Source organism: Acanthaster planci, linkage group LG09, assembly GCF_054643075.1.
Source record: "Acanthaster planci isolate LZ-2023a linkage group LG09, COTS_SCS, whole genome shotgun sequence".
In the NCBI taxonomy this organism is placed as follows: Eukaryota; Metazoa; Echinodermata; class Asteroidea; order Valvatida; family Acanthasteridae; genus Acanthaster; species Acanthaster planci.
Genome location: NC_141785.1, coordinates 3,027,785 through 3,048,481, shown reverse-complemented (window position 1 = coordinate 3,048,481; position 20,697 = coordinate 3,027,785). Strand labels below are relative to the sequence as shown.

At 46.6% G+C, this 20,697-nt stretch overlaps 3 protein-coding genes across 5 annotated transcripts in view; all 3 read right to left on the bottom strand.

The window, feature by feature from the left end:
* Window positions 1-20,697, bottom strand: part of LOC110986759 (uncharacterized) — a 51,771-nt gene that overhangs the window by 9,445 nt on the left and 21,629 nt on the right. For 2 of the 3 annotated variants that reach the window (XM_087141087.1, XM_087141086.1), the window contains exon 2: window positions 973-1,066. In XM_087141087.1, the coding sequence (XP_086997213.1) occupies window positions 973-1,066 (94 nt within the window). Of the gene's footprint in view, window positions 1-284; window positions 464-972; window positions 1,067-20,697 lie in introns of all 3 variants that reach the window. The other variant, XR_015426417.1, reaches the window with a different exon arrangement.
* LOC147798017 (uncharacterized) lies at window positions 5,682-8,368 on the bottom strand. Its single transcript, XM_087141563.1, has one exon. The coding sequence runs from the start codon at window positions 7,653-7,655 to the stop codon at window positions 6,240-6,242; it is 1,416 nt and encodes a 471-aa protein (XP_086997689.1). The 5' UTR covers window positions 7,656-8,368; the 3' UTR covers window positions 5,682-6,239.
* LOC147798016 (uncharacterized) lies at window positions 10,592-17,788 on the bottom strand. The gene has a single exon (XM_087141564.1). The coding sequence runs from the start codon at window positions 11,979-11,981 to the stop codon at window positions 11,616-11,618; it is 366 nt and encodes a 121-aa protein (XP_086997690.1). The 5' UTR covers window positions 11,982-17,788; the 3' UTR covers window positions 10,592-11,615.

Sequence of the window (20,697 nt, the reverse complement as noted above, 5' to 3'; positions counted from 1 at the left end):
ACAAGACCAGTCACAAGTAACAGTGAGAACAATGACAAAGGAATGCTTTTGTTGCAGTTCACTTGAAGAGCTTGTGACTTAAAATTCAGACTGGAGGTCTTTAAATATACTGGTCTTGTGCTTGGTCTCATGTGGTCTTGAGTGGTCTCGACTACAACACTGTATTTGTACCATCTCACAGCCAAGATCTTGGCCATCTGAAGCCCCTTTTTTTTCCAACTGTAAAAAGCTGCTATATGAAGCCAGAGGCTTGGCTCGTAAAAAAAAGGAAAAGTATGGCTGACCTCTTTCATGTGGCCAAGTGATTAGGGTTTGTGGATTCCAATCATAGGGTTGGAAGTTCAAATCCAGCAGGTGACAGTATATTGTGGCCCTTGGCAATCCTCTTCACCCCTGCTTGCCTCTCTATACCCAGGAGTATAGATGGGTACCAGCATTAGCTGGGGAAGCAACCTGTGATGGACTGGCATCCCATCCAGGGGGAAAAGAAATATTCTCAGTCATTTCATGCCAAGGAAACCAGAGATAAACATCGGCCTGATGAGCCAATTTGGCTCGGACCAGAAAGGTTTTTTTTGCTTTTTCTTGCTGGAAAAAGGGGTGCTTGTAACGAGAAAGACACACGCATGTGCGATTTTCACAGAATTGGTTTCAAAAAGACCACAAGAGTTGCTGAAAACTTCTGAAGGCTTGACTCTTGAACTGTGATTATATCAGAAAAAATCTTGAGGGGCAGGTTCTATCTACGCCCTGGTTCTTTTCAGGTCAAATGAACACACACAATTAACTGCACAATGGCAATTGTTGTCAAACCTGAAAGTGATTTGGTTCAAGTAATATCTTATGATCCCTATTGGCTTGAGTGTCTATATTTGATATCTTCAACATTGCCTTGACATTACTTTGTGCATGTGTCTGTGACATGAATGTACGGCCTCAACATCATCTTCAATACTTGAAAACACAACTTACAGTCACTGCAGAAGACAGACTCCTCCTGGATGGATAGCACATGTTTCTTCCACTCACTACCATCTCTGCTTCTATCCACTTGCCAACAAGTGCCCTAACAATAAAGATAAATTTAACTGGACTAGAGAAACAGGAAGGCCTCATTTCTGTCAATTAATATGAATGATTCCAAAGCCATTTTCATAGTTAACCACGTGCTGTTTTGGGCACATAGGCTGAATACACAAAACCGGAGAGCCCGAAACCGGACCTGGGCCTTGTAACAAAAGACCATACTCGGCACTAAAGCCTGAGATGCTGGGAATTGCCTACATGTTTTCAGTTGTCAATATCAGAGGATATCCGTCATTGTTTTGAAAGATTATACCACTGTTTGTGGCATTCACAAACCATCAGATTACCACCGGGGACAAAGCGCTCCAGCACTCCAGCGATGAGCCACACAGTACCGCTGCACGCTAATGCCCCTACTGAAAAGACGCCAGAAGTGCACTGTGCCAGTTTCGGGAACAAAAGAAACTTACATAACATCGCAAAATCTGGACTCTTTTTACAAGGCTGCAGGCCTGGCTGAAATACTTGTACGTCAAAAGATACCGTCTGTCAGATTAGAGTAACCACCAGACAGTAATTTCTGTGGGTGTAAACGTCCAGTAAATGAAGTTATGAGTTTTTTTAAGTATTTGGTAAACGGAAAATCTTGAAAATCCCCCGGGTATACATCATCCAACTGAAAACTAACTGTCTCCTGGCAGCAAGTGGTTAAAACAAGCACAATATATAACCCCAACTGTTCAGGGTTGTTTGGCTAGAAACCCTGCCAGACACATCAGTCTGCATGATTTGTCAAAGTAATTTGCTGGCCCAGTGCAACAAGACCCTACAGGTCAACTTTCCCAAGGCCAAACAGCCTGGGAGTCTGTGGTTGCCAGCCACCACAAGATCACACAGTGGCATTGTTCAATGAGACCAGCTCCCATTGTCTCAACATGACCAGTTTGTTTGGCTGCTGTTGATTGCCGAAGAAGATGGCACCGAACTGAACACATCACACTGCGAACAGCTCTCAAAATTTTAACGAATATTTAGACACAGATCGGGTCTCTTTCACTTAATTGCTGTGCGATTTCGTTAATCACTGTATCCTAATCATGGCCAAATCAAATGATGTGACTAAATTGTTGAGAAGCACAATAAAAAACAAAGTGCCAAACGGAAAGATCTGCCCACTACACCTACCAGTGGCAACGACACAGAACAACAAGATGGCTGCAAGTGCTCGTCATGCAAGGACGCTATCATGGACACACATAAGACACTGGACAAGATTTTACAGTCACTGGAGACAATAGAAAAAAGACTTACCGACCTTGGAGTCAAGCTGGATGATACAAAAAAACTTAGGTCATAATTCAAGGCAAGGAAATAGATGATCTGAAGCTGGCAGTAAGTATGATGGAATGAAATCAGCAGTACTTATCAACAAAAAGGACGACGCAGTCCAGAGTCACAAGCAGGCTTGAAAATCAAATTCACGATCTCTAAAATCGCAGTAGAAGAAATAACATTGTCATACATAGAAGTCCTGAGGGATCAGAAGGGAACAAGCTCTGCGAGGAGTTCATCTTTGACCTGCTGACAAACCACATGAGGCTTGACGGTGGTGACACTATCGAGATAGAGCGGGCCCATGGCCACCTATCTCTCGGGCAGGCACAACCATCGAATGGGACGGCTTCCCATGCAAGCCCAAGGCCGATCCTTTGCAGGCTTCTCAGGTATACCAGCATATCATCAAAAACGCATCCAGATGTCTCCGCAACAACAAGTTCAAGGGCAATAACATCTACATGAGCGATGATGTAACTCCAAAAAATCAGGGAAGCCAGAAAGGACCTCAGAGTACAGCACCTTCCATCAATCAGATGGGACGAGCAGGTTCAATTTGCCTTTATACCCATGTCAATTCCACCTGTTGTCACATGCAAACTCCATACCTGTCAATTTAAGACATTCTGCCAGCTAACAAGTAAATACCTTATAAATACATCAGTTGACTACTACTTGTATTTATGTTAATTTTTTCTGACACCTGGTTTATGGGCATTCATGTATTCATATGGGTTATTTTGTTTCCATAGGTCTCCTTACCTAGTCAACTCTAATTGTACATGTTTTTGTTTTGAGAAAGTTTGATAACTTTTTTTGAATACAGAGAAAAAGATGATCGATGACTCGCGATGTCGTGTTGCTGGTAGCGACGTTTTGGCTGCTGGTGCTGCTAGCCTTCATCAGGCAACTGAAGTCTGGATGCTGCAGAGTCCGCTACATACCGCTGGACCGCATGCCCCCCGTCGTGTACTGCGGACGTAGTATTGGTGACCTCAGCGGGCGTTGCATGCACCACTCCATGGGCATGAAGGGGTGTGTCCTCGGCGTGGCTCCGTTGTGCTCCGGTGATTGTTTTGACGGATGGTGGGGAGCCAGAACCAGGGGATGTTGATGCCGCTGTTTCTGTTGATGCTGTGTTGGTTGAGGCGGATGTGGATGGCCTTCTTGATGCGTCTGGTGTACCAATGCTGGTCGTGGTCCACACACTGCACGCCGTCCCAGTTAGGGTGGTGACCAACTCCCCAGGTATGTTTGGCTACCGCTGACAAATCCACACAGGAGAGTCTCACGTCGCACTGGTGCTCCTTGATTCTTTTACCGACGGGTCTGCCAGTTTCGCCGACGTACACCTTGTCACAGTCACCGCACGGTATCCCGTAGACTACTCCTCCGTGTCTTCCGGGTGGGACAGGATCCTTAGGGCGCACGAGTTGACTCCTCAAGGTGGTGGACAATCGGAACACGGTGCGGACACCGTGGTCCTCCAGGATTCTCTTCAGCCATCTGGAGATACCGTCCACGAAGGGAAGAACTGTGACGGCCTTGTACTCCGGTCGCTCCACTTCGTTGCTGGTCTTGGATCTTGATGACTGCCCGATGAAAGATGTTGGATACCCGTTTGCCATGAGGGCAGAGGTGACTCGGTGTCTCTCGGCGGCTGTGCAGCATGGTCAGGTGACTAGGCGAGGCGCAGTTGTGGGGGCACATGGCCACACGCCTTTTGACGGACTCTGGGTGGTGTGAGTCAAAAGCCAGATACTGGTTGGTGTGAGTGGGCTTGCGGTACACGGTGCTAGTCAGGCTGCCGTCAGGTTCCCTGTGGACCATGGTGTCCAGGAAGGCCATGCTGCTGTCCTGCTCGACCTCGATGGTGAACTGAATGCCGGGCTTGAGGCTGTTCAGGTGGTTGAGTACATGGCTGGCTTGATCCCATGGTGCAATGACGAAAGTGTCATCAATGTACCGCTTCCTTACGGTAGGACGGCAGTCGGGTGGGCAACTCTGCAGGGCTTCCTCCTCGAACGCTTCCATGTAGAGATTGGCAATAACCGCTGACACCAGACTACCCATGGCTGCCCCGTCTGTCTGCTCGTAGTACGTTCCACCATACAGGAAATACATGGAGCACAGGACAAACTCTAGTAGGAAGATGATCTTGGTGGGGGAGAGTGATGTTCGGTCAGGTAACTCAGGGTCTTCCTCCAGGCGACGAAGGGCCACACAGCAAGCGTCGCCTATGGGGAGTTGGTTAAACAACGACTCAATGCCGAAAGAGATCAATGCCTCGTGGCTGTCGATGTGCTGCCCGCGGAGGAACTCTGCGAAGGCTGTGGTGTTGGGCATGGTGTTTGGTGTGTTGCCGGTCAGTGGTGACAGGATCCCAGTTAGATACTTGGAGAGGTTGAAGGTAAAGGAGCTCATGCACGAAACGAAGGGTCTCAAGGGCGTCCCCGGCTTGTGGATCTTGGGTAGACCATACATCCTGGGGGCTGCTTACTGGTGGGGCGTAACTTCCAGTAGGTGGTGTCGTCAAGACCTCCGGGCTTGTTGAGGGCGAGCAGCTGGGCTGTGATCTTCCTGCAGAGCCAGTCGGTGGGGTCCTTCGTCAACTTCCGGTAAGGGCCCGTGGAGATGAGCTCGCTCATCTTGTCCCGGTATGTGTCGGCGTCGAGGATCACGCTGACACGGCCATTGTCGGCAGGGAGGATCACGATGGAACGATCTCTCCCGTAGAGCCTTCAGGGCAATGCGTTGCTCCCGGTTGATGTTACTCCTGGGCAGGCGTGCTCTCCGTAAGGTGGCGTCAACTTCTCTGTGGACCAGATCAGCTGTTTCCAGGTCAAGCTTCTTCAATGCTGTCTCCACACTGGCCATGATCTCCGTCGCCGGTACGCGGTCAGGGGTGACGGTGAAGTTGAGGCCTTTCCCAAAGTACACCAGACGCATCAAGGAAGCCATCCACATCAGCTTCAACCAACACAGCACCAACAGAGACAGCGGCATCGACATCCACGGGTTCTGGCTCCCCACTATCCGTCAACACAATCAACGGAGCACAATGGAGCCACGCCGAGGACACGCCCCTTCATGCCTATGGAATGGAGCGTGCGACGCCCACTGAGGTCAACCCATACTATGTCCGCAGTACACAGCGGGGGGCACACGGAGGACGCACTCCAGCGGTATATAGCGGACTCTGCAACATCCAGACTTCAGCTGCCTGATGAAAGCTAGCAGCACCAGCAGCTGAAACATCGCTACCAACAACATCGCGAGTCATCGATCATCTTTTTTTCTGTATTCGTCATCTACCGCGGTGATTATGTTTATCTCTTCTAACTTTTTTTTGACTCGTATGGATAGCTATCTATTCCTAAATCCTTGTGTGACACAGGGGAAAGTCAAGGCCATTGACGCATGGTCTGGTTTCTTTCCAAATCTTTAATGGTGCCGAAAGCTAAAACCAAAACAAGAAAAACCCCCAGTCAAACTTGGATAGAATACAAAAGATGAACTGGACTAAATTGCGAGGACAGGCATCATGGCACTTGTTGGCTATGTGGCAGCTAAAGGATGACTCTGGACAGTGCTTACTGGCTGAAGACTCAGTGTGTTATGAGACAAAGGGCAATATACTACAAAGGTGCCTAGAGGGGGTCACTAAATGAACTTGCAAGTGCCCAGAGGGGGTCTCTAAATGAACTCACACTGAATGGTTGACTGAGCACAGCCAACTGAGGGCGCTATACAAATAACATACAAAAGTGACTTGTCACATTCTCCCCTGCTTAAAGGTTGGCGCCTCGACAACCTCCAGTAATCGAACAAAAAAAACAATACAAGAAGACTAAGAGTCCATGCTATTTACAAAAAAGTCACTTCGGTTGGATTCCGGCCAACATCTGCACTAGCAACAGCTGAGTCCTGCTGATGTCTGCAAGTACTCGCGGGTCTGCGGTAGGTGCCACGGGCATCTCCGACTGGATGGCAGATTTGGGCAGGTGGTGCAAATTGGAGTGGCTCCCTGCTCCAGTGCGACTCGAGCGACGTACCTCAACCATCGGTTCAGCGGGGGCGTTCTCACTAGGAGTAGTCCCTAGTGGAGCATCAGGTATTTGGGCTGGTCTCGAGGCTAGGTGAAGGTGCTCCCCTGCTTTGTGTGAAGCAGAAGGTTGCGCTTCGGGTCCTGTAGTGAATGAGGTTCCCAGGGCCTCCTCTGGTGGGACATCTTCCGATGGGTTCTCCTCTGGCGGCTCACCTTTGGGTAGCTCATGCTGTGGTGGCGCATCCTCTGGTGGCTCATCCTCCAGCGGTGCGTCCCCTGGTAGCTCGTCCTCCGGCGGTGCGTCCCCTGGTGGCTCGCCCTCCAGTGGTGCGTCCCCTGGTGGCTCATTCTCCAGCAGTGCGTTCCCTGGTGGCTCGTCCTCTGGCAGCTCGTCCTCTGGTGGCGCCTCTTCCTCTGGCGGTGTATCCTGTTGGGGAATTGCTGCTTCCCGCTGCTGCTCCCCTGCTTTTTGTAAAGCAGTGGGTTCCCCTGTAGTTGCCTCCATAGGTTGCAACATCTGCACCCTCTGTCGATGGGCCATCAGAAGAAAGTCATCGTCGTTTTCATCAGACAGCACAGTAGCATTTGGTGCACTGTTGTTTGGTGGGCGATGTCCGGCATCTGGTGTTCTGGGTTGTACCAACATCCGACCATCCAGCAGGTCCCTCCTGTTGACAGTCTTCTGGTCGCCGGTCCCATCAAGTGGAGTCACCACATAGACATGTCCTGTAGGATTGGGCCTGCTGATAACCTTGAATGGCCTGTCCGCCCAGAAGTCCTGAATCTTGTTCCGTCCAAGGACTCGATTGCGGAGGAAGACTCTTGCTCCAATGGGCAAGCCCTCGTCTTTGGCACTGCTGTTGTGGCGATTCATCCTCCTCAGGGCCTCCTTCTCGGTCTTCCCTGATGCCATCTCGTAAGCTTGCATCATCCTTTTGTGATGGTCTGCTACCCAGTCATCTACTGTTGCATCCTTATTTCCCTGCTGATTGTCAGCACCAAGGAGGTAGTCGATCGGCAATCGAGGTTCACGCCCAAAGAACAGATAGTAAGGAGAGTATCCAGTTGATGAGTGGGGGGTTGCATTGTAGATGTAGACTAGCTCCGGTAGGTGCTCTGGCCATCGCCTATTCTGAGTCGGAGGGAGTGTGCGAAGTCGGTCGTGCATTGTGCGATTAAAACGCTCGCACTGTCCATTCCCCTCCGGATGGTATGGAGTTGTTTGTGTCTTGGTGATCCCATACATCTGGCAGAGCTCCTTGATGACTTTCCCCTAAAAATTTCTTCCTTGGTCGCTGTGGAGTTGGCGGGGCACCCCGAAACGAATGAACCAGTTCTTCACCAGACACTGAGCAACCGTTCTTGCCTTCTGGTCCTTGCATGGGACAGCCTGTGTGAACTTCGTGAAGACGTCCGTGAGGACTAATACATTCTCCACGTTGTTCAAGCCTGGCTCCAAGACGGTGAAGTCTATAGCAAGGATCTCAAGTGGCCGTCTCGCAATCAGTGAACCCATCGTTGGATGTAGTTTCTTTCCGGCCTTGGCAAGAATACACCTCTGGCAGTTCTTGCAGTGCTCCTCAACATCATTGATCATTCCTGGCCAAAACACCTACTACGGACAAGTGCAAGTGTCCTTTCCACTCCTTGATGCCCAGCCTGGTCATGGACTGCTTCTAGAACTCTCTTACTTAGGACTAGAGGAAGTAGAAGCTGGAGAACATCACCGGAAGCTCCCTTGCTCCTTTTGTACAGGACATTATCTCTGGCCTCCAGCTGGTCCCAAAACTTCAGTAGCTTCCGGGTTGACTTCTCCTCTCTCATCAGTTGGCTAACATGTGGCCGCTGTCCTTTCTCCCAATATTTCCAGAGTGGACCGATCTGCTTGTCATTTCTCTGGAGGGCAAACAGGTCTTCTGAGGAAATGGATGGCAATGTGGAAATCGAAGCAGATGCTGCCTCTTCTGACCTTGCTCGAAGCTCGTTCACTCCAGCATCAGGCAGGGTACTTCTCATGTGTGACAGTGTCCTCGGCGGGATGGAGGTAGTTGCCCGAGAGGAGGAAACGGCCTCTCTCAGACATCTCTTCAAGTTGTGCATCACCAGATTCACCACCGTTGGTCGTCTTTCTGCTAAGGGCATCAGCGTTCCCGTTGCTCCTTCTGGATCTGTACTTGATTGTGAACTGGAACAGCTCCAGTTCAGCAGCCCAACTGGTTTCTGTCGCTCCAAGCTTGGTGTTCGTCTTGAGATAACTGAGGGGGTTGTTATCAGTGTAGACAACAAAATTCGCCCCAAGAAGAAGATCTCGGAACTTATCAGTGATAGCCCACCGCAAAGCAAGCAACTCTAGCTTCATGCTGCTGTAGTTCTGCATGTTCTGCTCATTCTCCCTAAGGCCTCTGCTGGCATATCTGATGACTACCAGGCCCCGCTCTTGCTGCTGAGACAGTACTGCGCCGAGACCTTGATAACTGGCGTCAACTTCCAGAATGAAGGGATGAGTGAAGTCGGGGTAGCCAAGAAGGGGCGCCGTTGTCAGGAGGGACTTCAAGGCATCGAAGGACTTGTCGCAAGATTCATCCCATGCTTCTGTAATCGACCTTGACTGGCTGACCTTCTTGCACCGCCTCTTCCCAGATCCTCCAAGGAGTGCATGAAGTGGGTTAGCGACTTGGGCAAACCCTGGTACAAATCGGCGATAATAGCCAGCAAGGCGGAGGAACCCTCGAAGCTCACGCTCAGTAACATCTGCAACAGCTCTGATCTTCTCAGGGTCTGGAGATATCTCTCCGTCAGAAATCAAATGGCCCAAGTACCTCAGCTTCTCTGTGAACAGGTTGCATTTCTCTGGCTTGACTTTCAAACCGAACTCGTTGAGGCGGAGAAGCACCTGTTGTAGTCTCTCCAGTGTCTCTTCAAACGTACAGCCGAAGACTAGTATGTCATCGAGGTACACGATGAGAGACTGAAAGTTCTTGTCGCCAAATGCCTTGTCCATCAACCGCATGAATGTGGCCGGCGCATTGCAGAGGCTGAAGGGCATAAAAGTAAATTCGTACAGCCCCCCGGTCCCAACACGGAAAGCCGTCTTCTTGACATCTTCTGCTGCAACCGGAATTTGATGAAATCCGTGGGCCAGATCAAGACTACAGAAGAATTTTGCCCCTCCAAGAACATCAAGCGCCTCATCAATACGGGGAAGGGGATATGCGTCTTTGCGTGTCTTAGCATTTAGGGCTCTATAGTCCACACACAGCCGGAGCTTCCCATCACGCTTCCTCACAAGTACAACTGGAGAAACGACGACTCGACGACTCTCTGATAATACCCCTGTCGAGAGACTTCTGCAAGTAGTCGCGAACTTCCGCCCACTGGTGAGGTGGTATCCGCCGGTGAGGTGTGCGAACAGGCAAATCGTCAGTTGTGGTGATTGTGTGGGATATTTTGTCGCAATACCCGATGTCGTCCTCATCTCTACTGAATGTGCTGATGTGGCTGGCAATTAACTGGCGGAGTTTGCTTTGCTGCTCTCTGGTGATCCCTGTGCCGATCTTCATCCTTGACATCAGCTGCTGAACCCCATCGGAATGATGAGCCGCTTCTCCATCGCCTACTTGCATCTCCTCCCAAGTTGCTTCTGGCAATCCACTGCGGCACTCGGTGAATACACTACTCAGTGTGGCCAGCGGAGTCCTTGGCTGCAGGTACAGGTCGTCTTGGGTGAAGTTGGCAACTTGCACTGGAACTTTGCCGCTACTGTCGATGGAGACTAGAGTTGGAGGTACAGCCAGACCATTCGGAAGGTGAGTGACATCTGCCTCGAACTGCTCAACCATCGCCTCGTAGACCTGGTTTCTTGCGGCTGGTCTCACCGAACATTCCACCGTGAGAAGAGAGTTCGCAGGGATGAGGATTGGCTTCGAACCAACTGTACGGACTTTTCCCGTAAAGTCTGGCAAAAGGGAGACCCCACTTCTCACTTCCTCATATAAGGCAAGAACATGAGCCCATTCTCGTCCCTCACTCCCAGCGTGCAGTGCCTCCGGGTAGTTTGCACCATCATCAACTTGGCGTAGTGTGTCCCGAATGTCCCTGAATATATTGGACCCGATGACTCCTGGCACTTTCTTCTTTCTGTCCGCAATTGATGTACTAGTGGGGTCCTTCACTATCAGGAAACCCATGTTGGGGAACACATGGCCTAATGTGGAGAGTGACAGCTCTGCATAACCAACATAGGGGATGGCCAGACCTTGCGCTCCAGAGAGGCTGATGAAGGCAGTCACGTCTACTAATTCTGTCTCCGAGAAGTGATCTCTGAAGGACTCAGTAATCGTCGAGACTTGCGCTCCCGTGTCAAGGAGACAGTGCACCTCCGTGGCACCAAGTTGAACAACCGCTTCTGGACATTGCCCTATTGCTTTCCTGTAGATTGAGCCACTAGTGTTCCTTTCTGGGCCTGCCGTATGGCTCTCAATGACAGGCCTTTCTAGTTTAACTGCTGGGGACCAAACATCTGTGCAGCAGGCTGCTGGGGGTTTATCTGTGGCATCTGGGGCTGCTGAGCGATGAATTGCTGTGCCAGGGGTTGCTGAGCAGCCAATGACTGCATGTCCTGGTGTTGTCCACGGGAAGATGGCCCATATCTCCCTGCTGGTGGACGCTGGGGGCAATCTCTTTTGAGGTGGTCGGTCGACTGGCAAGTGTAGCACCGCCGTTGTCCCTGGTTCCACTGACGACCTGGCTGCCAATCCGTCATTAGCTTGAGTAATGTGTCAATCTGCTGCTGTTGCCTCTCTAGTTTCTTGCCCTGCTCCTCAAGAAGAGACTTCAGGCCTCCGGTGCTCTCTGTTGCCTTCACCTCATGTACTGTTGCCTCGCTCTGGTGTTTGACTTGGCTGTTGCCAAGCCACTCGATGGCGCGGTCCCTGGCCTCAAAAAATGACAAAGTGGGGGAGTCGATATTAAGTCGCCGGAGCTCTTGCCGCAAGCCCTCATCTCTCACTGCCTCCGCCAGCCGCCCCTTGAGGGTCTTTTCTCGCACTGCCTCAAAGGAGTTGTCTAGCCTCATCATGGTGTTGAACAGCTCCACCAACTCCAGAGAGCAGGACAACAGGTCTTCCTGCAGACCTTGACAGTAGGAAAAGAACTTCTGCTGGATTTGGGGCAGCGTGTCTCCGTCACCAAAAACCTTGAGTAGGATTCAGAGGATTTCCTCAGGCTTCCCTTTGACTGCGTCACCTCTGCCGAGTACTTCTTGACGGGCTCTGCCGGCAAGGTGGTCGATGATGAATGCTGCTCCATCTTCCTCCTTGAGTTGCCTCGCTGTCAGCTGGCCCAGTACATCACTCACCCACTCTTGCACTGAAGGGTCGTTGGCCTTCTCCGGTTTGCCCCTGAAGCGCTCAAGTCGTCTCCCGGCCGCAACAAAAATCTGCTTGGGGGTGGAGGTCAACTGCATGGAAGAGCTGCCCACGGTATCCGTCTGCCGTTCCTCTTTCTCCTTCTGCAATGCCATCTTCATTGCCTCCAGTTCAGCTCGAAGTTGCGCCACCGTTTCGCTCTCCATCTCTGACGGTACAAGCAGTTCACCGGGTAGACGTCAGACCACTTCTGTCAGCTCATCCTTGACTGGGGGTTACCATGTGTGCACCATCCTGTCTACGACGCCATTTGTGACACGGGAAAGTCAAGGCCATTGACGCATGGTCTGGTTTCTTTCCAAATCTTTAATGGTGCCGAAAGCTAAAACCAAAACAAGAAAAACCGCCAGTCAAACTTGGATAAAATACAAAAGATGAACTGGACTAAATTGCGGGGACAGGCATCATGGCTATGGCTATGTGGTAGCTAAAGGATGACTCTGGACGGTGCTTACTGGCTGAAGACTCAGTGTGTTATGAGACAAAGGGCAATATACTACAAAGGTGCCTAGAGGGGGTCACTAAATGAACTTGCAAGTGCCCAGAGGGGGTCTCTAAATGAACTCACACTGAATGGTTGACTGAGCACAGCCAACTGAGGGCGCTATACAAATAACATACAAAAGTGACCTGTCACATTTGCAATATCTAAGTGCGTGTACACCTATCGCAGATCATGTACCGCGGCCAAATTGTGCTGTACAAATACATTGTGAGATCCAATATATCGATAATGTTTTCACAAATGATATTGCTCAACATAAATCTGAAATAATATCAGATGTAAGTGATCACTTGCCTATTATTACATATGGCCCATGTATTACAAAGAAAATGAATACAACTACATCATACTATTAGAACAGAAACACATTTGAGCAGAATATTCGCACCTTTAAAAGTCGAGTCAGCTGACTGGAAGTCCACTGTTACTGCAAATGATGCTAACAACTGTTACTCCCAATTTATGCAGAAACTCGACTCCCTCTATGATATATGTGATCTGTACAAGAAATTCAATACAAAAGATACTTCTGCCAGTCCCTGGCTCTCAAAGGGCACACTTAAATCAATTCGGCGTAAACACAAATTGTATAAAAACAATACTTACACAACCCCAGTGCGTTTAATGAACGAAAGTACAAACAATATCGTAACAGTTTGACAGTTACTATTAGAGCAGCCATGAAAAACTATTTTGTAACGTCGTTGGAAAAAGAAAGGAATAACATAAAGACTACTTGGAAAAGTATTAACTTAGCTCTAAACAAGAAAACTACAAAGTCAAGTAAAACTATTTTAGCGTCAACAATAACACCGTTATCAACCATAATCCATGGCAGAATGTTTGAATAAGATCTTCACCAGCATTGGACCCAAACTGGCGTCCACAATTCCCCATCGTGATACTGATCCTGTTGATTATATTAAAGATGATTACCCTCGCTCCTTTTTCCTAACTCCGATCACCAGAAATGAACTTATGAGGTGCGTAAATAAACTGCCGGCTAACAAAAGTCCAGGCCACGATGGCTTTACTGGAATTACCATAAAGCAAATTGTGCCGTTCATTTTAGACCCTTTGCTTAAAATTATCAATCTGTCGTTTATGCATGGTGTACTGCCTGATAAACTAAAACTTGCGAGAGTTGTTCCAATTTTCAAAAATGGCGACCCTCATACCATCTAAACTTATAGACCAATATCCATACTTCCGTGTTTTTCAAAAATTCTGGAACGTTTGGTTGCCAATCGCCTAAACTTATTCCTTAAAACATTTGACATCCTCAGCAATACTCAGTATGGCTTCCGAGCAAATTATTCTACACAAATGGCTGTATTGACCTTATAGATAAAATCACCCAGTCACTCGCTAAGTCACAAAATACAATTGGTGGCTTTCTTGATCTGTCCAAAGCATTTGACACCATTGATCATGATATATTACTTAATAAACTGTCAAAGTATGAGGTTAGAAGGATTGTCCTGGACTGGTTTCGAAGTTGTCTTTCTGATAGAAAGCAATGTTGAGTGGGAGCATCAAAGATCAACATCTCAAATAATTAAATGTGGTGTACCCAAGGCTCAATATTAGGTCCTATTTTGTTTCTCCTATACATAAATGATTTATGCAATTCTTAAAATATATTGTCTTATATTTTATTTGCCGATGATATTAATATCTTCTACAGTTGTGACAATTTGCAAGTAGGCTTGAGAATTGTGAATAGAGAACTACAACAAATTTCTACATGGTTAATTAGTAACAGAGTCGCAATCAATGACCAGACGAGTCAATTGATAAGTATGTAACCGATCTAAAAAACAAAGTGAAGACCTGTGAGTTCGGCAACCTCAAAGACTCTCTCATTCGTGATAAGATCGTGATCAGAATCCACCCAGATGAAGTGAGAGCACGTCTTCTCAGAACAAAAACTTATGCTCAACAAAGCCAGCATCTCACCAAGCTGAAACCCCATCAAGATGTCCATGCAGTCGCACAAGCCTCTGCGTCTACAAGGAATTGCTGCAGCAAATGTGGTACCACACATCCACGACTCAACTGCCCCGCCTTTGGCCAGATATGCCACGCCTGGGGAAAGCCGAATCACTACAGCAAGATGTGCCGTTATTCCAAAATGCCTTCCTTGCAAAGGAAAACAAAACCATCAAAGAGCCGTGACTCACTACAGGGGAAGACCTCCAAGCCATCAAAAAGCCATCATGACAAGCACCGGGGTGCCACTAAATGACGAGACTGCCGTCGGGACGTCCACAACCTGAGAAACAACGATGACTCGGACGACATGGACAGCACATTCTCCAGTCACAGCGAGAACAAACAATTTCAGAATGAACAGCCACAAGAGTGGTATGTAAATCTCAAGTTTCTTTCTGCGACAAACAGGCAAGACAAAAAGAAAATGCAAAAAATCTCTGTGAAAAAAAGAGAAATTCAAAACAGATACAGGTGCTCAATGTAACATACAATCTGTAAAAACTTACAACAAGCTGGGCATAGGAAAGCTACAGAAATCAAAAGCTCAACTAGCTTCCTACACTGGTCACAAGTTCAAACCAATTAGAAAATGTATCTTGCCTTGTGAACACAAAAATAAGTTCCACAACATTGAGTTTGAAGCGGTAGACCAAGATGCACCATTGATAACTAGACTACCAACATCTGCAGCGCTAGGTATAGTTAATAAGGTTGATGCAATAGATAGCAACCACCTGAAACAAAAGTATAAAGATGTGTTCCATGGTCTTGGGTGCATAGGTGTTCCACAACATCTGGAAATAGATACGAATGTCAAACCAGTTGTTCATCCTCCTAGAAAAGTCTCAATAGCTCTCAGACAGAAAGTAAAGAAAGAACTGAACCGAATGGAGGAACTTGGAGTCATAGAAAAACAAACTGAACTGACAGAATGGGTGAGTTCAAAGGTGACGGTTGCAAAAAAGGGTAAAGAAGAAGTATGCATCTGTCTTGACCCAAGAGATCTAAACAAGGCAATAAAATGACCGCACTACCCAATGAAAACAATTGAAGACATAACTGACAAACTGGCTGGAATACAAATGCTCGGCACGCTAGATGCAAACTGTGGATTTTGGCAAATTCCACTGGATCAAGAAAGTTCAAAACTCCTCACCTTCAACAAGCCACACGGCAGATTTTGATTCACAAGACTGCCATTTCGCAGAAATTCAGCCAGCGAGATATTCCAAAAATAATGACAGACATATTCAGTGACATGGAAGGTGTTGAAGTTCTCATTGATGATATTCTAATACATGGCCCATCAAAAGAAATACATGACAAAAGACTAACACAAGTCCTGGAACGATGCCGTGAAAACAATATCCGTCTTAACCAAGACAAATGCCATCTTAATCAGACTGAAGTGACATATATGGGGCATATTGTCGCCAACAGTGGGCTCAGAACAGATCCAAAGAAAGTTGAAGCCATCAAAAACATGGCCAGGCCCACAAATAAGAAAGGAGTCCAACAATTCCTCGGGATGGTCAATTATCGAGGGAAATTCATACCCAATATGTCAGACAAGTCAGCACCACTCAGACTGCTGCTTGAAAAGGACATCGCTTGGCACTGGGACACAGACCAAGAACAAAGTAGTAGTTCAGGCACCTGTCTTGCGAAATTATGATGTCGATGCTTCACAAATGGGCACAAGCACAGTACTACTCCAAGAGGGACATCCAATTGCATATGCATTGAAAGCATTCACTGCTACACAGACTCGCCATGCACAAATTGACAAGGACCTAGCTGCAATCGTTTTCAGCTGCAAAAAATTTCATCAATGTATTTTTGGCCACACTGTACAAGTTGAAACAGATCACAAACCCCTGAAGCCATATTCAAGAAACCACTGCATGCATCTCCACCCCGACTCCAAAAAATGCTCTTGAACTTACAGAAATACGACTTGCATGTGTCCTATGAAAAAGGAACTAATCTGTTCATTGCCGATTGTCAGAGCAGAAATTTTCTGACAACAAGTGATGAAGTTGACATTGACAAAATCCCAATATGCATCGTCAATAACCTGCCCATGTCTGATGACAGGTTAAAAGAAATAACACAAGAGACAAAAAATGACCATGTCTTACAGACACTCAAGGCGGTCATCATAACAGGATGGCCAGAAGACAAAAAGCAAGTCCCGGAGGAAATTCGACAGTACTGGGAATTCCGTGAACTGCTCACAGTAGAAGACAACCTACTTTGTAAGGACTAGCGGGTAATTATCCCAAAATGATGATTCACAAAGTTCACAGTCATGCACACCAGGGCAAAGAAAAGACAAAAAGATTGGCACGGGACATAATGTATTGGCCCGGTTTGTCAGCACAGATAACAGACACAGTGACTGAACGTGAAACCTGCAGTGCCTACAGACAGAAAAATGCCAGTGAACTAATGTTAGGCCATACAAAACCACATACACCTTGCATAGGAAAAGGTTGGCTCTGATATCTTTGAGTTTGATGGTAAACACTATCTCATACTCGTGGATTATTTCTCCAGCTTTTTTGAGATTTGTGAGTTAAAGAATATGACATCTTCCACGATTATTGAGCAATGCAAAGCTCATTTTGCCAGGTACGGCATACCACAAGAGTTCATCACAGACAATGGACCGTACCACAAGTCACATGATTTCCACACTTTCAGTGCACATTACAACTTCCGGCATGTAACCAGCTCCCCTGGTTATCCCAAATCAAATAGCAAAGCTGAAAGTGCTGTGAAAATCGCAAAGAACCTGATGCGCAAAGCAAACGCAGATAACAAAGACCTATATCTTGCTCTCATGCAGTACGGAAACACACCACTAGATGGTTTAAATACCTCACCTGCTCATGGGAAAGAGAACATGCACACTTCTCCCCACCAACCCTAAATTGTTGAAACCAAGAACTCAGACCAATGTAACAAAAAAGCGACAGGAAACACAACAACAGCAAAAAACACACTATGACAAAAATACTTGATCTCTCACTCCGCTACACCCTGGTGACACAGAATGCAGAATCCAAGGAATCCCAAAGTATGGATAAAAGCAGTCATCACTAGAGTATGCAAAAGAACCACGATCATACATGGTGGAATTCCACAGTACATGTTACAGTACATGTTGTACAGACGAAATCGCAAAGACCTTGTCAAAACCAAAGAAACTCGAAACCCTTCATACCAGTTCTATGACGATGACAACATGGATGATCAACCAACTCCAAACAATCTTCTGTTCCATCCTACTGGGAACAACACCCGAGTAATCCCCAACTAAGTCAGTATTACACAACAAAATATGGAACGTGTGTCAAACCACCAATCAGATACAGAGAGTGAGTCAGTATTCCACTGTTGGTAGTGAAACAAGTAATGTTTATAGTTAATAATGAATACAACAAAGGGGGAAACTGATATCAAATATATTTGATATGTCACATTGAGCAATTAGTACATTTAATACTATTTTCCTGGATTTGCCTATTTTAATTTCACAAGTATATCTTTAGCTTGCCTGGATTAAGTATGTCCAGAAGGTTTCTGGAGTATATCACGTATTATTTACACATCTAACCTGCCACAACAATTTTGGACTGATTTTCTGCTTCACATTATAACTTTACATGGACCTTTTAGTTATTCCACCCACTGATTGACAGTGTAAATACATGTATGCATTAACCACTTCGGACCGGGGCATTTTTCAACGTTGAGGATGCTGGGCCGGCATGACTATCATTTTTTCAGTTTTCAAAATCCTTCAACAATTCATTATTCCATTTAACAGTCATTTATAGCCGCACGGAGTAATCTTCAGGCACTACTCTAAGTTGACAGGTAACCTTCATTGACGCCCGAATATTTCAGCCAGGCCTGCAGCCTTGTAAACAGAGCCCAGATTGTGCTGTGTTATACAACTGTCTTTTGTTCACGAACCTGGCTCAGTGCACTGCTGACCAGATTAGCATGCAGCGGTGCTGTGTGGCTCATCGCTGCGGTGGTGGAGAGCTTTTGTCCCCGGTGGTAATCCGCTTGCTCTAAATACCCCAAACCCTGGTATACGGTTTCAAAATAACGCTGGATTATCACCACTTTTGAGAGTGAAAAATGCCGGTCATGCCCAGCAGCCTGGTCTTTTGTTCGGAGTACGGTCTTTTGTTACAGGGCCCTGTTTCCTTTGTCCGAGTTCGGAGACCCCGGCCACACATATAAACCATACGGCTCTGATCCTGGAGTCCCCGGCTGGTAGTGGTTAAGTCTATAGGCCATTTAACTTTTTATATTGTAGCCATTTTAAAATCTCCTGCAAAACAAGTAAAGGAAACCTCTTTGATCAGAAGTGTTATGCGTAATAATTTCATAATTGTAACCCAATGTTCTCAAGGAAGACTCTTTAAATTTGGATTGTTTTTATTATTTTGAAAGGGGGGATTGTAATGATTGGTGTCCATCCCTCTAGCCCTTCCATAGTCATACTGCATGGTTAATTTCCTCATCAACATTGTTTGCATTCCTTCCTCTACCCACCAACCCTTCTCTCCAGTCCTTCCCCACGGTATACCCGTTATATATAGTCCCCAGATGACCACCTAGTTAGTCTAATAAAATCTGTGGTCGAAGCAACACACCTGGAGTAAAGTCTCTGTGTGTATAACAATGTGCACATCAAAGATCCTATAGCGCCGCAAAGCGGCGCAAGATGGCGAACTTCACCGTGAATACACGTAAAACATTGTTATTGCATGGGCGCCATTTGAGCGAGCGATGCGCGTGCGCAATGCACATTAATGCACAGGCGCAGGCGCCGCGGCAGGCACGTGCACCTGGTGAGCCTGCGCCCAAGCATTACCATGAACTGTGCAGGCGTATTGCTTGCTCAAATGGCGCCCATGGTAATTACACCTTTTGGGCAGAGTTATCCATCTTGCGCCTTTGGCGCTATACAATCTTTGGTGCACATGTCCATCTCCAGAAATCTTGGCGTTCTTAGAAAACTTAAACATTTGTTATCCCCACAAAGTTTTTTATCTTTATATAATACTTTAATTTTACCTCATTTACAGTATGGTGTATTAGCTTGAGGCAATACTTATAAAACACACTTAAATAAAATTTATATTGTTCAAAAGAAAGCCTTATGACTGATTAATAATTCAGGTTATAGATCACACACTGGACCTCTCTTCTTAAAATTTTGATGTCTCACTATCTTTAATATTTACAAATATCACTTGGGCGTTTTGATGTATAATTTGAGCACCAGATCCTTCCAACGACCATACAGACTAAGTTTACTTTAAACAGTTCAATCCATAACTATAACACAAGATTGTCATTCAAGTTTCACATCTTTAGTGCACGAACAAGTTTCTCCAAATCAGCTGTAAGATACCAAGGCCTGTTTTTATGGAATAGCTTAAACTGCCTATCCCCAACACATACCGTGTATCAATTCAAGAAAAATCTTAAGAGTTTCTTACCATGGAGTTATCAAACACAAGGAGTCAGTACATACAAATATCAAAAGGGTCAATGATGGCCACCGCCAGCACTGCACGTGCTGCAAGGACAAAACAAATTACGCACTGCTTGCGGGATACAAGGAATGCTCGGAGTTGTATTTGCAAAGGATCGTGGGTACCGCACATGCGTGTCCGTAACACTTCCACATGTTCAACATGGCTGCCTTCGGAGACTTAAATTTCGATAATTTTAGTGATTGTTGTGATATTCCAATGACAATGAAAGTCTGGTTACGTCTTTACATCCCCAAAACGTCTCTTTTAACAAAAACAGAATTACTAACTTATACAAATTCTCCAAAAAATACGCACAAGAAAGCTGAGAGAATTTAGCTGGTCCAGAGGAAAATAAAAAACACACAAACACAGGAAGATTCGTTGTCCTTTCTGTCATTGTCCAAAACTGTCTCGGCATGAAACCTCACCACGTTGTCAAATGCATTCCTACGGCATGTTTCCACCTTCTTTTAACCATAGGAACCACTGGGATTGCGACTTATGATATAAATATCGCAGTTCATATTTGGGTATTTGTTCTCTACCACCGGAAACGCAAAATGTCTTAACTGACTTTAAAAACGTCTGACTTTTGCCATATAACCACCGCTGATTTGGAATTTTCGAGCGCATCTGTGGAGATCACTTGTTGACTCCTGAGGACTACTGAGAGAACTGCGGATCTTCTTTGTGCATATTTTTCACCATTTATTCATTCCAGTATGCCGCAGCGAAAAACGGCGAGTCTGTGGGTTACCAGCTACCTGGCAGTGGCGATCACTGTATACAAAGGAT

What these genes read in the sequence shown, in the direction of transcription:
- LOC147798016 (XM_087141564.1), bottom strand. Translation starts at nt 11,981, where the DNA reads ATGGAGAGCGAAACGGTGGCGCAACTTCGAGCTGAACTGGAGGCAATG.
- LOC147798017 (XM_087141563.1), bottom strand. Translation starts at nt 7,655, where the DNA reads ATGTATGGGATCACCAAGACACAAACAACTCCATACCATCCGGAGGGG.